Raw genomic sequence first — 17,890 nt, 5'->3', positions numbered from 1 at the left:
GTACTGCCCTATGGCAGTGCCCCCGCACTGTGGGGTCACCGCCTCCCAGGGAACCCAGCCCCCTATACCCACCTTGCCTCAGTGACCCTGCTGCTAGTTGTCAGCTAGCCCCTGCTTCAGGGGCAAATGGCTGTCTAAAATGGCCACTCTTCATTGGCAAGGGTGCTGCTGCCCAGGCTGCCCCCCTGCAGCCCTAGTACCCCCAGGCCTTGAGAGCAAGGCCTCAGCCTGGGAGTTTGCCTGGCCAGCTCCCCAGCTCTGCCTGCCTTTCCCCAGCCCTGCTCTGTCTCAGGGACCCTCAGTAGCTTCCCTGGCAGCCAGGCCCTTCCTGCTCCACAGCTGGAGCAAGGATGTTTTCTCCTCCACCCCAGAAAGCCGTATTTATACAGCCCTCAGCTGGGCCCTAATTGGCTGACTCCATAGCCCCCGCCCTCTTGTTGTGAGGGCCGGTGCCGGGCAGATGCCCTGTCACGCATCATGAAAGGTGTATGGTGCATCCTGTTGGTGTGAAGCCCCCTTTGTTTGGGGTGGGAAAAAGTCGGGGAAATTATTTATAAGAAACAGGTCCTGTATTCATACTCATTACATGAATTTGAATTTGGAGTAATTTCATAATACTGCATTATGAATTTTACACCTCTTTCGAGTAAGCACCGCTGCTGGTCAGAGGGCAATAGAACCCCATCCTCATCCAGATAGCGTCTCTGCCCCCCGCAGAGAATAAACGCCTTTCTCCGCAAGATTCCTGGCACTGAGTGGCCCTCAACTCCCTGGCCAAGTGTTGTGGGCCGTGCTTGTCTGCTTACTGCTGCAATACGTTTGGATGTCGTCCTGGCCTCGGCTTTCCTGTATGGCCCTATTTCATCAGCCCTGTGTGTCTCACTGTAATTTGTAAGACGTAATAAGCTTAATAGGTTGACTTTATTTCATTAATTATCCTTCGCTGTCCTGAAAGTTCATAAAACACCCTGCAGCTTGGCAAAATACTCAGGATATTGATCAAGAGCCACAAGGATATTTATTTCCTCTTTGCTCTGGTGCACATAAATCCGTGTCCTTTGCCTCCCTTTCTCAGCAGGTGGGATTTACAGTGGCCAGTTTCTTAAAGGCTTTTGGCAATTAAGGAATAAATATCCACCGGTCTTTGTTTGCTGTCTGCAGCCCCCTTGTTAGCCAGGGGCCTGCATCCCGAGTGGGCCTGTGCGCCTTCCCCCTTAGCAACGCAGCCTGGGAGAGAAGGCATGCATGTGAGGAAGCAGTCGACTGCTAAGCACTTACTTTGCAATAGAGTGGGGTCTTCTCCTGCAGAGAGAGGAAGCCCCTCTGTTTTCTCTGCATATTGTTCCTAGCTCCTCTTCCATGCCTCTCCTCCCAGTTCCTGCTTTGCTAGAGGCAGGAAGACACTTTGGAAATTCCTTGCTGCTAGCCCATTCTTCTTCCCCCTCCTTTCCACTCTCCATTTTTAAAAAATTGTAAATGCCTCCTACTTCCTCGCCCTTCCAACCAAATGTCTTTGTTCCATTGCTTTTCCCTCCCAAAACCCTGCATTGCAAAACCAGGGCATCTTTTCTCGAATACGGAAATGTAATGTCATGAATAGCTTTCTTTTTAAAAATCGACAGCATAATCGAATGCCAGTATAGTTTGATGGGGTTGCAGCTTTGTTTGTATGATGCATACTCCCTACCTTAAAGACGCCTCCTGCAATATTACAGGAGCCGCATGCAAAACTAGTTGTAGGGGTTGTTGAAGGGGTCGGGGGGGGGGCTACTTCACTTTCTTGGAACCACCCTATTAACCTTGTCAACCTCTGACAGGCTGGCAGTGTTTATGCTGAAATAGCCACGTTACAACAAGTTAAAATATTAGTAAACTAGTTGCCTGCAATATATAGCCAGAAATGGCAAAAAACATGAGGCAGGCACACTGTACTGAGGTTTGAGTTATCAAATATAAAAAAAAAAGATAGTGAGAGCTGTGAGTTCTCTGTTAATGCATTGTCTTTGACAATGGAGGGTTTTTGTTTAAGTAGTTTTGTAAGGGCACATTGATGTTGGCAAGGGAATACAAATACTTTGTAAAATGTGGACTCTGCAGACTCACTCTGTATTTTGGCTGGTACATGAAATAGGTGATGCACTAACCAGCTTTGCAGTATTTCTGTTACAACCTTGCAACATTCCATTCATCTGCTTACTTGGGGTGACTAAAGGGGTGACTAGGATATAATTTTTTTCTTATCAGATTAACGAGACTGAACAAGTAGACTTTGTGCCTGTGTTGGTGAATTCTCATGACAAGTTCTCAAGGTTTTTCTCTCCTATACTGTGGTGACTAAGCAATGAATTGTAAATTCACATACAAACGCTATTTCTGCTTCTGAAGGGCGTGTTATTTCCTCATCTAGCTTTCCGAGTTCTCTACTTAGCACGTTTGAGGAAGGGAAATGAGGTTGGAGGTAGAAGTGAATGGTATGGAGGGTGAGTAGAAATGATGCCAGCAGTATTAAGCTGTTACCTGGATCTGTGTCAGGTATATAAACTTGCATTCCTGATTGAAAAGAGAGAGCCAGATGTTGCAGTAAGAATGAGTCAGACTTGAACTCTCAAATGAGCGTTTTCTGCTCCAATATGCAAGTGCACAACACGGTTTCATGAAGCAACACAATTTTGCTGTTACTACCCTTTTATCCTACCTTCTCTGCCCCCCTCCCTTCCAATCCCTGGTGTTTGTTTCCATAATAGTGATCTGATGTGGCTGGCAGGGTAATTTAAATAATTGGACATTATCTTGAGAAGCAAGCACCTAATTAGATCAGAATAAACGGAGGGTTGAGTTTTGTTCTATTTCTCATAAACTTTGGCTCATATACAGTATCAGAAACATGGCACAGTTTTCATTATTCACACTAGGGTGGCTTAGAGGATGGAGATGCAGACTAAAGTAAGAAAACTGGCGTGCTTTTGGGTCAAGACATCACTTCCTTGTCACAGAGAAGGCAACGTGATAATGACTATTCAGCTGTATGAGACCTTTCTATAGCTCTGTGGTGTCCAGGACCCTAGCCACTAACCACGTGGCTGGTTGAATGTGGCTGGTTGGCTATAGCAGTAGCCAACATCAGAACTGATTGGACACCATGGATACAGATTATCCTTAAACTAGGTTCAAATGGTTTGTTATGTACCTTACTGAAGGGAAAAGGTGCAACACCACCTTATCCAATTTACTGTACTTCTGCTTGTTGTTTGTATCTACTAGTTTGCAGCTGATTATTAATCCACCCCATGCATGTGTGTTAAAAAAAAAAAAGTGCTGTGCAAATGGGGCTGTATTTGGAACCAGCAAGGTCATTGAAGAACAGCTGTGTCCTTCTCAAGCAGTGCATGCTGGGAGAGGCAGCGCATGCATTCTTCTGGGGTAGGCAAGCTAGAGAAGATCCAGACACATCATGTTGTGACATCTCCCATGAACTGGCTGGGGCCTGTGCTCTGATCCAGAGAAAAGCCACGTTCCTGAATTTTGGAAGTCACAGTGAACAAACAGGCTAATTTTATCTGGGATTTGGCAAGCGAGAGCTACATCAGGGGTGCCGAGTGTAAGCGAGGTTACCCAGCAAAGGGGTTAACATTGTTACAGGTGAAAAGAAGAAAAATATTCACTAGCACATGTTCGGTTGCACATCTCTTTTATTTTTAGGGATTGGTTCAGTGTCTGTCTCCTGATGAGTTGCGCTCTCTCTCATTTCCTCTCACTTTATGCTGCTGATTTATGTAAAGGTATGTCAGCACAGGCTGAAATGAAGTACTGTGCCTCTTCTTTCTGCTTATTGCTGACCGTTCCAATCAGTCATTTTTTAGCTCATTAGCTAACGGGGGAGGTGAACAGTGGTCCTCCGGGGGATTGGAACGAGGTTAAGTGATCTACTGCTGACAGCTCTGCTCTTGGACTGGCCTTCCTTTGGGGGAATATAAGCTCAACCAAGACAAGCTGTGGATCCCAGAAATGAAATTGTGACATCAGAGAAACAGTGACAGTGTTTCTGTCTTAGTGTCATAGTTCCTTGGGTGAGCAGAGAGAGTGGAGCCAAAATACTCTGACCGGAAAATCCTGACAACTTGTAAACGTAAATCCCTTGCATCAGATTGGGGGAAATACAGCAGGAGAGTCTGTTTGGGAAACTTATTTTTTAAGCTGTCTGGATTTTCACTCGGATGAGTAAGAATTCTGAAGTTTGAACAGACCAACCCAAGGGAGCTCGGAGACACGCTGCCAGCTCCAGACTCTTCATGATCAGCTCATCAGAGAGCGTTTCCCATGGGAATTCCCAAATGGAATGTCTCACTTGTGCCCCATTTTCAACATTGATTCTCATTTGCCATCCGAAATGAGCTGCCCCAAGGTTCCCTAAGCATTTAAAGCCTTTTTGTGTGTGTTGTGTTGATGGTTCTTCCCTGGCTTCTCCTAGAACCTGCAAGCGGAATTCCAGGCCAGTCATTAACATGTGGTATTTAGGTGAACGTTTCCATGTTATTCATTAGGCATATACTTCAATAGCTGTTGTCTGTCTAGATGGATAATAGACTGACGTTCGCTAGCCAGTCTATTCCCCAATAACTGTGGTGTCTGAAAGCGTTTTTGAATAGTCTGGAGAGCTAGAAATAGTTATTGATCTTGAAGTACCTTCTATTCAAGTGCTTTACAAAAAGTAAGAAAGATCCTGCCTTGCTTATACATACTGAATTGTAGCTTACTCTACACATAGTCCCACTGATTTGTGAGTAAAGGTGGCAGAATCTGGCCCTGATTAATTAAGGCTCAATATGTCGGAGGTATGTGAGTATTATGCCCATTTTACACATGAGATTGAACTGAAGTAAATTAAGTAACCTGCTTAAGGTCACAGAGCAAGCTAATGACACAACACAGGGGCAGAGTCTAGTACAGAATTCTGACTCTTGCAAGTAAAGTAAACTGTACTATTTCCTGAATCACTTGGATTGCCAGTAACTCCCGCCTTTTCCCTGATCTGCAGCAGCTGTACTATGGTTGTACAGCATTCTGATCCCAGCATTCAGAGAGAGAGACAGTGGTTTGAATGACCAGGGTATGTAGCAGTAGAAATCTTTGAGGGACTGGTGGCCACAGACAGCCCTATTAATGGATCACCCATAATTACTAGTTTGTGGTCTGCCCTTCCTTACCCTTTTCAAGACAGGGCTGATGATGGGGTCCTAGTCTAGAGCTTCATGGTTCACTCCTGGTTCCCTCAGCCTGCCTAAAAATGACAAGATCTCTTTGTCTGGTAAGCCTTTGCATCACTCTCACATGGTTTTTTCCCCTCTTGTGTAAGATACACATTTTTAGAAGAGTTGATGTAAATGCTCTGGAGGAAAAATAAACTTGCATAGTGTAAACATAAAATATATTCTCATGAATTTGTAAAAGTTTGGCAACCTAAGGGTCTGAAAAGTTCCAGCTGATCCTGGCACTTTTAGTTGCTGCTTCTACACACACACACTGAGGCATCAGCTCTCAGGGCTCTAACTCAAGTGATACTCATCTTTACTAACAGAAATCTCTTTTGCCTGGCTTGTGAGTAGAATAGAACATTTGTGTAAAACAGCTTGTTTCCCTGAACAGCGAGCAATTTTTGCTCAAGTCCTAGTTCCCTCCGCTGATGCCACGGCTGGGGTTGGACCCGTGTCCACCTATTGTTGGAAGTTGCTGTTGCTGATGGTCACCGGTGCCCTTTCACAGCTTACATTTAAGATTTTCAAGTTTTGTTGTGGAGCAGATGGGTAGAAGCATTTTTGGAAAAGTTTTGTTCCCCTCTTCCGCCTTTTGGAGGTAGGATTCCAAGAGAGAAATTGGCTGTCCCTGGACGTCAGCAGTGGTCCCACAATCATGCTGTTAATTGCACTTCACTGGGGATTCCTGCCCATTTCATAGGGGTTAATTATATATTTATAAAATACTCTGCACATTATTTTTAACAAACATGAAATTTTTAACTTAAATGAGGCTTACTTAGGCACTTCACCTGCTAACTCCATTAGCATGGAGATGTACAAGACAGGTATACGTAAAAGTTTTACAAGCATCTGTGATTATTATGTATGGGTACATCTACACAGCAGTGTTATTTCGGAATAACTGACGTAGTTCACATCTACACTACAAGCAGTTATTTCAACATGATGTTGAAATAATGACGAGCTGGAGGACTTCTTACTCGGACTTCTGTAACCCTCATGTTACGAGTAAGGGAAGTCGGACCAAGATGGATGTCCTGCTGTGTAGACTGTGCCAAAAGCCAAAATAACCAATCCAACTTAATCTATGCAATTGGCATAGCTGAAGTTGTGTAGCTTAGTTCAGCTTTAGGACACGTCTACACAGCAGGGCTAAGAGTGCATAAAATGGAAAAAAGCATCACATGAAAACACCACAAAATTCATGACATTTTAGGTGGCTGGAGCTATACTATTGTCACTTGGAAGGGTTGATTTTATTTGTATAGCACAGCACAGATAAGTGGAGTAATAAGCTTCCCGGCAACATTTGTTTGTGTCCCAACTTCAACATTCTTCAGAGTGTTTTCCTCAAATTTGAATATTTTAAAATTGTACTTTGAAGCATCCGCACCTAGGATGGTTTCAGTGTTATCCAGAGTATGGTGGCCATTCGAAGGTTTGTCCAAGCTTAATTTTTTGAATAAATTGAAAACTTTTAATTTTCTTTATGGGGAAAAATGACTGCCTAGTTATAGGTCAAATTGACAATTGTGCATGTTTTGGAGAGCTTTGCATGAAAGCATCCAGAGGGGTCAACGGAAGGTCACTCCACATGTACCAGGAAGTGATGCAAAACTAATCCAGATTTACTGTTAGAACTGCCTGTTTACATAAGTATTTAAAAACAGATTAAGGCTAACCTGACACAAGATTACTGGCAGTAGCGTAAACACTGCTGAAAGGTGTAAACAGAGCTTTTCTTTCTGTATCTGAGAGGGGGAAAAAGTCACCAATAAGGAGTTCTCTTTCCAGGTGCTGTATGTGGTTGTCACAGGATAGACAGATTACTATGTAGATACCTGAAGTATTGGGCAGCGGGAACTTATAAATACTAAGTTTTCTAGTGACCAACCAGGTCCCTCAATGCACATTAGTGGGTTTTGAAATGGTTAATAGAAATTGGAGCATCACTTGTAAAATGGGGTATTATCCCACCATATAACTGCATGTAGGCAGCTTTTGATACTCAATTTGGTGAGAGGAAATGCTTCAAAAGTACTGAGCTTTCCTTTAAAAAAAAAAAACTGCCAATCCTCTGTCCGATGGAGAAACAAAGTGGGGCGATGCTGTTCAGTGGCTGAATGAAAAAAACACCCTACAAGCTAGACAGTCCTTTGGGTTAATTTTTCTTTTAGATGCAAGTCAGTTTATTCGTGACGGTGACTTTTGGGGAAAATAACGCTGCCACTGGATATGCCTAGGTCCAGTGCAAGCAAATTATGCGCACCCTACTCCTGTCTAGCTTTACCAGTCCTGGTCTGGAGCCCCATTCTTCAGCTCCAGTTTTTGGCCTCTTGAGTAGAGTTGGTAGGTTTCACTGACATATGCCAACCTGCATGGTACCAGATTTGTTCCACAAGGAGCCTGTCTTTCTAGAGGTGAAGAACTAGTATGTGAATTGGGTATGTAATGTAGCTTTCTGGCCAGGTACAACCAGGTGAGACATGTGGGAGGCATGCATTGTATCACATGTATAAGGTGCAAAGGAAATATTTGAGAGAAGCTTGTCTACTAACCTTTACAAGAAAAAAACGTGTTTTTTGCTAATTAACCCTTCCACCTGGCTGTGGTTTTTGCATCCTTTCTCTCCAAAGGTGAACATAGAGCATCACACAAAGGCAGTGGGACCAGGTTTTGAATGGTGTGTGTTTTTTATTCTCTAGGGAAGAAAAAGAGCGCTGGATACGTGCCAAGTATGAACAAAAGCTCTTCCTTGCCCCGCTGCAGTGGCTAGAAGTGTCTTTGGGCCAGCATCTGCTACGAGCTACAGCCGAGGAGGACTTGCGAACCGTTATCCTGCTCCTGGCCCACGGCACGCGGGAAGAAGTGAATGAGACCTGCGGCGATGGGGATGGGCGTACAGCCCTTCACTTGGCATGTAGGAAGGGAAATGTTGTGTTAGTTCAGCTCTTAATTTGGGTGAGTAACCTGCCTTGTGGTGTTGGGTGTGAGGGCAGAGGCATTGGCAGATGTTATTTCAGTGTGGCCTTTCAAAAGATTGCTCTGAGCATACTCCAGTGGGGTGCTCAAGGTATTTCCCTTTTTTCCCCTTAGTCTCATAGTCCATAGGTCATAGTCCTGGCTTGCAATGATGGCAGTTGGCCCTGCTTGGAGAACTCTTGCAAGATGGGTCTTTCTTCACCCTGTTTAAATGTAGGAAGTCAAGTGAGGCCTGGGAGATGGGGGAAGAGGGAGATAGGTGCGCGTAGTGTGGAAAATTAAGATGAAATGCAGAGGTGAGAGAGTGTGTGTGTGACAGGCAGCAGAGGAGGGACTGGCAGGGGAAAGCTGGATGTGTAGGATGCATATTTGTCACATTCATATTTACAAACTGCTCTCTCTATCCATACAGGGTCCCCCAGCCTTTAAACTCAGCCCTAACTAGGCTGTTTTCGTTCCCTCCGTTCCTACGCTGAGTTAGCAGCAGGGTTTCAAATGGCATCTGTTTTTTCCACAGTATGGTGTGGACGTGATGGCCCGCGATGCCCAGGGGAACACGGCACTAGCCTACGCCAGGCAGGCCACGAGCCAGGAATGCATCGATGTTCTGCTGCAATATGGCTGCCCCGATGAACGCTTTGTCCTGATGGCTACTCCCAATTTGTCCCGGAAGAACAACAACAGGAACAACAGCAGTGGAAGAATGCCTACCATCATCTGAGGAACTCTCTCCTTTAGTCACTGACCTGAGTACCGGCCGCCTGCCACCACCTAGTGCTCCATTTTCTTCACAGCCCTGACCTGTGAGTCTGATACCTCCGTGTCTCCTTTTTCCCCTCAGTCTCTGTCCTCTCCAGAAAAATCACCTTTGGACCGTGTGAGGGGGCGAGGAGGAGGAAAGGGGACCACAGAACATACTTATTCTAAGACAAGGTCTTGAAAAAGGGAGGGAGTGAGATTCGGGAGGTCTCTAATTATAGCACATGACACGGGACCATTTTACGGGTTGTCTTTAGACAAAGGCTCCACAAGTGTTGAAACGGGGGCCTGTAGGGAGAAGAAAGGAGGAAGAGGAGAAGAAAGAAGAAACGGTAACTTTCCTTAACCGACAGTTAAGCACATCAGTACATTTCACCTTTACCACACGGAACACTTGGATTTCATTCTCTTCTCCGAAGAGCTTGACGGCATAAATCAGAAGCAAGCACAGAGTTTGTCAGGTTTGAAGCTCCTATGATGGTATGTGTCAAATCAGTTGTAGCTAATCTGTCCAGGGAGAATACTGGCTTCATTACACTTGTATAGTTGAGTTCTTCCAGCATTACCGCTGTTTAATAGAACATGATTAGTCATCATGGAGAAAAAAGCATATTAGCTGAGGAGGTAGTTACATGGCACGCTTCGGTGATTGCTTGGATGTGATTGCAATATTCTTAGAAGCATCATATTATCTCAGACATGTTCTTTCAAGCCCTTGGAGCCCTCCTTTCTAAATTCACTGTCATAATTTAGTATCTGTTTAATTTTTCAGTCCAAAGAGAGGAAATCAGTTGCTGAGTGTTATTTGACTGCAGTCTCCTTGGTGTAAAAACAAAATGGAAAAAATAAATAAGAATAACTATGAAACACAAAGAAATAGCGAATACTGCTAAGGAAAAACATTTCAAGTACATTTAGTAAAATAAATGCATTAAAAGCTACTTTTTTTTTCCAGTCACAAGAAATGTGTCATTTTGCCACGTAAATGTGTTGAGATTTTGGTCACTCCTGTGATGCATTGCCTAAATTATACAGATTTTGTATTGTGTCTTTAGATTATATGTATGTAAAATCTATTTGAATAAACAAGTTCATAAATATGCATTGATTTTTGTACAGACAAATGACACCTCTGTTAATTTATAAACCGTAATGGATAGGAGCTAAATAATGTGCAAGTAGTTAGGATCTGAGGTTTACAGATAATTGCACATTGAAAATGTTCTCGGCAGTGAACTGTGTTTCCATTTGTCTGATGCAAACCTTCAGAAGAACGTATCGGAATGAGCTGATGGCATATTTGGCATACAAAAAAAGGTGCACAGGAGGAAGTCTCAGTGGCATAAACATATTTTGCATTAGACGCTATGATGCTTTCATAGACCAAAACACAGCCTGGAGGCAGGAGGGGAAATCAGATCTGTCTAATAGCTAAGTTAACATTGGTCTCTGTGGTGACCATGATCCGGCTCCTTTGACTCCAAACTTGCTGCTTTGTGGAGCAACAATGATCTGTGGAAGGAGTTTGGGCCGTTCATTCATCTACCAGTTTCAATACTTGATTTGATATTTTGGTAGCATGCTGGTTTCAGAAGCCATCTAAAAACTGAAATTGTGGCATGGAGAAGCAGCTGGCAAGGTTTCTGCCAAAAACAGAAGTGATTTCTAAGTGGCATATGGTAATGTGAAGGTGGGAGAAGGGTATATTTCAGAGAAAGTTGAAATCTGATCTGAATCAGGTGGCAGAAGTATATGAAGTTGGGCAGGTGCAAATCTACCTGATCCTCATGTTTTTTCATTAATTTCTGACCATCTTGGAGCTCCAATTGTCTATTCAGGTCAGAGTGAGAAAAGGAAACAATAATAAATGACGTGGACAACATTTTTTTTTTAAATTAACGTCTCACGGATGTGCAAACAATCCAAGAGCAGCAGGTTTGGCCCGAAAGCCATAGTTCACATGTGGTCAGGTGAGACACGGCCCTACAGTGCAGTCAGGTGGACAGTGATGGGTTTTCCTGGTCCTTTGTAATTCTGGGTTTATACTTTGTGGCAATCGAGCCATTCAAAGCTGAACGGAAGCAGCTTTGTGTTTGTTTCACCAGCCGCAACCGGCAGCATCGTGCGTGCAAAATGACAAAGCTGTGTGGTTTGTTTTGATTTTTAAGTAGATTGCGCAATGGTGCTTTCTTCACTTACACACTGCTGCCTGGGTATTAGATCCTGACAGGAGTCTTGCTCCAACTTCGGATGACTTCCCTTACATCTACAACTGAACGTGGAACGGCACTCTCGGCATTTTGCTTCTCGGTGTTGGTGATTTCATCAGCTAAGGCAGGGGACACATAACCAGATCTCAAGTCTCTTGCCAGGCAGGAGACATAGGAATGGAGTCTGATTTCCAGAAGATGCTAACCACCTCCCCTCCGCTTAAAATATTTTGTTTTAAAACAAATTGCCATTTTTATGCCTGTAGCACACCTTCTCTTTCACAGCTGAGATTCTTCCAAGTTTAAAATGCTTTTCCATTCACCTTTCAATGATCTCTTTAAATCAGTCTTCCTAGCATGAAATGCCAAAAGGGCACTGAGAAATAAGTGGACTCAGGCTACATGGTAACAAGTTTCTGACGTTGTAGAAGTCCATCATAGCCTTCTCTGGTAAAAGAGAACATTCAGAGGTTGTGGCAAAGGAGCCTTTAGAAAATAAAACTTTTCTACATCCTAGGAAGAATGGTTCATCCAGACCAATTACTCACATGTTCTGTTAGATAAAGCAGTAACACAAAGATGTGTTAATTGAAACAACTATCGTAGACACATTAGTAAGGAATGGTAATAGAAGTGTGGACCAGTGCTTTTGTAGAATACGAGCTAGCTTACCTCTGTCTAGTTGCACAGCCCAAAAATCAAAGGATGTCTGCACGGAAATATACAACCCATCCACTTGGTGGCATTCTCTTTGAATGACTGGGAAGAGACAACGTAACATACACTAGATGTGGTTTAGGCCCTGACAGCCCTATGTTTTTTGTACTAGCTTATATCCTACCTATCATTGTCCCTCCCCTCCCATTGTGTAAGCACAAGCATATTTGGGTACATTTGTCTCCCTCGTGTACGTGTTCAAGAAAAGTTGGTCAGAAATGTCTAGAAAGTCGTAAGACTCTACTTGGGCGTAATGGTCCATAAGTCAGGTCATACCCTGAGAGGCATTGACACACGATCAGGCCAGTATAAATACAGGCCCTGCTTTGGCTAGCTGCCTGGTACAGTAATTAATATGCACTGTACTTGAACAACAGAGATCGTCTCACCTGGTGTTCCAGTCTACTCCTAAGTTGAAAACTAAGAAAAGTCTAGTGTTGTCCTTTGTAAGAGACACCTTTTGATTTCCTTCACACACTAGAGTCCAAGGTGCCCAGCTCTGATGCTTAACAAATGTTAGGCATCTCCCAGATATCCAGCCAAGCTAGTCTGACATTGATTAGCTTAGAAGCTGGGATTTGGTGACACTAAGCACTTATAGGGACTGTGGTAGCATTTTGTAGAGGGTGGGCCTGAACCCAGCAGGACACAATCACAAAGGAATACAGTACAACTTCTGTCATTTTCTACTATGAGTCTGCTCTCTTAACCTCCCCACTTCGGGTTTTAGCCCCTCTTGATATTCTAGAACCCACTTACCAGAATGTTAGCATGCTGGGAACAACTTGAAAACCAGGCAATAAGAAATCCCAAACGAAACATGCTGGGGAGCTAAATCTGTTTGAGTTCCATGAGGTCAACCATTCAACTCTTTTCTTGCTCCACTTACCTCCCTTCCTGTCTGCTGTGCAGTTTATCTGCAAGTACTAAGACACTAAAATTAAAGCCATCTTTGCTGTTAGTGTTGTCATTTCCATTCTCTTTATTTTAATTCAATTGCTGTCAAACCAGAGAGGAGCTAGACCATCCACGTTTGGGGTTCCCAGAGTTTGGCAGGCTGGGCTTCATCATGTAGACAGAGGTCAGAGCCAAACTTCTGGAGAGTTCGGTCCTTTTCAAATGAAGGCGCTTGGTCAAGGCTTCTAGCTGTTTAATAGATTTCAACTGTATTACTGACTGGGGGCAGACAAAGAAATTAAATGTATCCTGAAAGTGTTGGCATGGAGAAAGTTGAGTCCTTGGGAAAGGAAGACTTGTAGGCAGTACTACTGAGGGACAGTGTATAACAGCTGTATCAACATTCATGCTGTTTATTTGTAGGAGTGTATCTAGCACTATAATGTACCATTATTCATTGGGTCTGCATTAAGGGTCCAGTGTGTTGCTAAGTTAGTTTTTTATATTTGTAAAGCGATCAGGAAAAAAAATGAAGTAATGTGTGGGTCTAATGGAGCAGTAGCTATGATGGGCACAGATTTCACAAGCTAGTTCTGAAGTGGATTCCTTCACCACTGTCTTGGGAAGTCGTGTTTGCACCCCAAGGGGGAACAAGTGTTCATTCAAGCTATTGCTACTTGACTTTGAGAAAGCAAATGCAGGGGACCAAATTTTGGGCAGCTAGTTCTTGCTTGGGAAAATGCTGATATTTCCCCTGTTTTATGATAAAGCACCTTTATTTTCCCACAGTGCGCTATTACTGTCATTAGTGTGTGAGCTCTCTGACCTTGGCTTCATTAGTCTCAGACCCCTGATTTATTGTAACTTACTCCATTTTTGTAGATGTATCATTTAGAAAGTTAATCTTTGGTGTTTGATCTGCGTGCTCCATTGTAAAGGCACTCCAGGGTCACAATTCTTTTAGAAGAAAGAGTAAAAGAACACTAATAAATCTCAAGTTTGAAATTGTGCTTTTAAGATCAGGGTTTACCTCCTATATATTGAGCTACAAGAAGATTGGTTGAGTTGTTTTAGTTTGAAGGGATCTCCCCACTGGAAAAGACTTGGATTACAGAGCAGCTTTGAAAAAGCCATAGGCATGTAGATTTGTTGTATGACCATGTTCTGTTTATCGTGAGCCAGGTTTTTTGTTTAATCTTTAGCGCTCCCATCTCATGGACACTAATCTTTGACTGAGTCTGTCATATTTTAAGCAGAGGAGATAAGTGACAATTAGTAATGTGGGGTGTCTAAACAGAATTTCAGAGGGTTTGGTGTTTAACGCTAACTGAATATAAGGCCTTCAGACTGGACACCCAAAATCACTGGTTACCTTTTTGGAAATCATGGCTTTTCATTGTTTTATTCAGATGATGCCAGTCCACGGAGGAATTCCTTCCCTGTAGTTGTCCTCTGAGCATTTTAGGGACTTGTTTAATGGGTAGATCAAAACAAACATCTTCCAAAGTTTTAACGTGTTGGGCTTTCTTATTTATGTCAAACGCGTCTGGTGAGATTGACTGAGACTCAAAACTTCAATCTTCCCTCTCCTTTCTTGGCCACGTGTTTGTATTGAATGCCCACTGCTCCAAGTTGTAATGGCTGAGGTTTTGCTATTGCTCCAGAGGATCATTTTCAGCTTAGTGTGTATGTTGGATTATGATGTGAGGGAGAAGGTGGCAAGGGGTGTTATAAAGGTTTCATTTGTTTGAATTTGGAATGACTGTATTATTGACCAACAGTGATTACACCATCAGGGTATCTTACGAACACCACATACTTTACAGACAAACTGATCGAGGACTTACAGTTTCTACAAATATCAGTGATACAATTTTTCTTGTGTCTTTCCACCTTTAACACTAAGCTATCAAGTCTGGCTATACAGGTGGAGGACGGGGAAAACAAATACATTTTAGAAACCTCTTAAAATTAACTAAAACTTTGTATAAGTCAGAATATTGCAGCTTTAAAGTCTGAGCGCTCCTGTCCTGTCCCAGCTGTAAACAGATGCTCTGATAAGAACATTGAGTCACTCCCTGCTGCTCTCCAGTAGCATAAAAGACTTTCCTGGTCCTGATGGACCAAAAGATCTGGGACTTGAAACCCACTGTTGGTGGAGGGCTTAATATTGCCCAACCTGTGCGTAAGGCCAGTGTAATTCTCAAGATTAATTCCACCATTAGGGTGAGAGGAACGTGTGGCAAGTTCATTGTTTTGATGGTTGTTTGGCAGGCAGCTTAGTGGCTTGGAATCTGAGACCCTGTCGAGTTGGATTGCTACTGGGCAGAGTGAGAGAAATTGGCAGTTACAAGATAAAGGCGATAGATGGATACTCCTAAATGTGGCATAAAAACATTTTGCACTGTGTACATGTGTTAGTAAATACGTATATGCAAGAACACATGCTATATGGTGTTTATACACACACACACACACAGTGTGTGTGTACATATATTTACATATATGCAAATCTGCAGTGAATGTCAGGTTTTCAGTTAGGTTGACATAACTGTGCAGGTGCTTGCAAGCATAAAGGGCATGCACAGACCTGTGGCTCCTCAGTGAACAGCATACACTCTGTATGGACAGACAGAGGTACTTTTGGGTGCCTATTGTACAGATAGAACTCTTTGTTCGGATGACAGTGAAGAAGGCAGCTGGTTCTGAGCATGGATTCAGCTCACTCAGACAACACCGTCAAACATGAAGGTGCCCACAGTGTCTTTATTCAAAAACCCCATACACCCCCCTCGTGCCAACTCTCCCATGAGTCAAAATGGCACAGTCAGCTCGCAGGGTGTTAACTACTCTGGTCTAGGCAAAAGTTAAGCAGGACAGACGGCCTCGCCCATTTTTGAGAGGTATAAAGAGGGGGGGAAGTGCTGAGAACTTCAGGTAACTGACTGGATTCAATTCTGACCTTCTGCAGCTGTTTAAATACATGACATTTGAAGTCTTACTGCCACTTACATCATATGGATGTAGGATAGTTGAAGAATATGCTGAGGAAGATGTTTCAAAGAACCCTACCTGCTCATGTTCGTTAGCTAACTTGTGGCAGTCTAGTAGTTCCTGAAGAGATTGTAAACGTTGAGTCTAGGGTATGTTAAGGTGCTGCATAACGGGGGGGGGGGGGGGAAGAAGAGTTCAAACAAAATTAGATGCTAGTTCATGTGCTTCACATCCTTGCTTTCAGTGATCACTACTCATGGTCATTCTGCCAATCCACAACCAAAGCCTGATTATCATGTCCTCTAAAGCACAGCCCTCTCCTCTGCGGAAATACGAGGATTCCTGAGCACAGAATGCGGGATGCAAATTGGTCCAGGCAACTTTATTTTTTTAAGCTAAAGAAAGCTTCAAGATGGCTTTTAATGGTTACACAGTGTGTATAGACGGATGCACAAAGTGAGAGGGGACGGCTTCTCTTTTTATACGCTTCTTAGGGCGTGGTGCTGTGTAGGAAAGATTTACTAGCTCTTTGTAGTTTCTCACTTTGTCTCGTCTAGGTTTAGTGTGTGCTGTGAGCCCGATCCTGCAGTCTTGACACTGGCCATGTTCCCATTGGTGCCAGTGGGAGGTAAGCAGACATTAGGTACTTTGCTGAGTAAGGGTTGCAGGGTCAGTGACAAAGGACCAAAGTCCGGACTCACTGAAGTCACGGGCAGTTTTGCATCTGAGATCAGAATTTGGCACGCCAGCCAGCCAGCATGGCTTGTGAAATCCCTTTGTTTTGGAAGACCCTTTGACCACTGGTTTGTGGTGGTTCAATTTTGTGTCTTACCCCCTGCCTGAATGCAAACCTTAGAGTTTAAAACTGTGTAGCTGTTCTGTCCCATTCAGCTGTCAGACCCTTTAGTTTCCCTGCACTGGCATGTTTCTTAAAGTGGGGTTTAGGGGAGGGAGAGGAAGGGAGCAGGTAAATGATTAGGCCTGAGAAATATTTCTTGGGTAGAGGCAAGAAATGCCTAGCACATGGCAGACTTTATAGTGCGGTTGGGGTTTTTTCCTTGTAAATAGTAATGTATAAAATGACAAAGCAGTGTGGAAATTATTAAGAAAAAAAGTCTGTTTTTTATATTACCTCATTCAGCAAGTTTGTTTTACAATGGCACGATGATGCTTTATTTATATTGTTTGTACTGTAATTAAAATAATGGACAGACATTTCACTTGGCTTGTTATTTCATATGATCTTGTTTTGATTAAATATGCCAGTTTGTATTATGTTTCCCCTCCCCCCTTGCTCCACCTTGAGATGTGTGTCAGCTGTACAGTATTTTGAGTTTTAAAAAGAAATGTAAAGTAACAGAGAGGGACTGCCATACTGTATAGGTCTCTTTCTAATAAAGACAAGAAAACAAATCTCTCAGGGCTTTGGTTCTTTGCCTGAATCTTTAGCACGGAGGATGGGGGGAGATAACTACTCAGAACAGGGATCAGGGTTGGCACAGGTATACTCAGTCCTCCCCAGGAGGAGATGACCTCTATAAGGCCCTTCCACCCCACCCTGTTATGAATGACCTGAGATGGTTATCACTCTTTTTTTTTGGGGGGGGGGGGGGAGGTGCTAACAGGGATATGAGATCTCAGAAGAGCTGGTGATGGAGCAATTTGCTAAATTAAAGACTGAAACCACCAGACTAGAGCGGGGTATGTCCATGAGTCCTGCAGGAGCTTACAAACGAAATGACTGAAAATGATACACGTTCTTTGTGACAGCCGCTCTCCCTGAAGCACGGCAAATGGCTGAAGTAGAGGTAAAAACATGTGCGCTCTCCAGCCTCTTTAACCACACTGTCAATTTAAGTGCAATGTGAGCTCTGCCTCAAACCCACATCCCCTTCTCCAAGGCCTCACTCTGCTCGCTCCAACCCCCTTCTTCCCCCACCTCACTTACTTGCACCAGGCTGGGGTAGGGAGCTGGGGTGCAGGCTCTGGTTTTGGGCCAAGAGGTTTGGAGTGTGGGAGGGGCTCCAGGCTTAGCCCAGGGTGGGGGATTGGGGATCAGGAGGGGTGTCACAGTAC

At 43.6% G+C, this 17,890-nt stretch overlaps 1 protein-coding gene across 6 annotated transcripts in view; it reads left to right on the top strand.

Moving 5' to 3' along the window:
- The window catches only part of AGAP1 (ArfGAP with GTPase domain, ankyrin repeat and PH domain 1), a 496,396-nt gene extending 479,169 nt beyond the window's left edge, over positions 1-17,227 (top strand). For all 6 annotated transcript variants that reach the window (XM_075934057.2, XM_075934053.2, XM_075934051.2 and 3 more), the window contains 2 exons: positions 7,961-8,216; positions 8,755-17,227. In XM_075934057.2, the coding sequence (XP_075790172.1) occupies positions 7,961-8,216; positions 8,755-8,958 (460 nt within the window). In that variant the 3' untranslated portion in view covers positions 8,959-17,227. The remainder of the gene's footprint in view (positions 1-7,960; positions 8,217-8,754) is intronic.
- Positions 17,228-17,890: the final 663 nt, after the last annotated feature.

The sequence above is a fragment of the Pelodiscus sinensis genome, chromosome 7 (assembly GCF_052426305.1).
Source record: "Pelodiscus sinensis isolate ZL-2025 chromosome 7, ASM5242630v1, whole genome shotgun sequence".
Lineage (NCBI taxonomy): Eukaryota > Metazoa > Chordata > Testudines > Trionychidae > Pelodiscus > Pelodiscus sinensis.
This window is presented reverse-complemented; position numbering and strand designations above follow the sequence as displayed.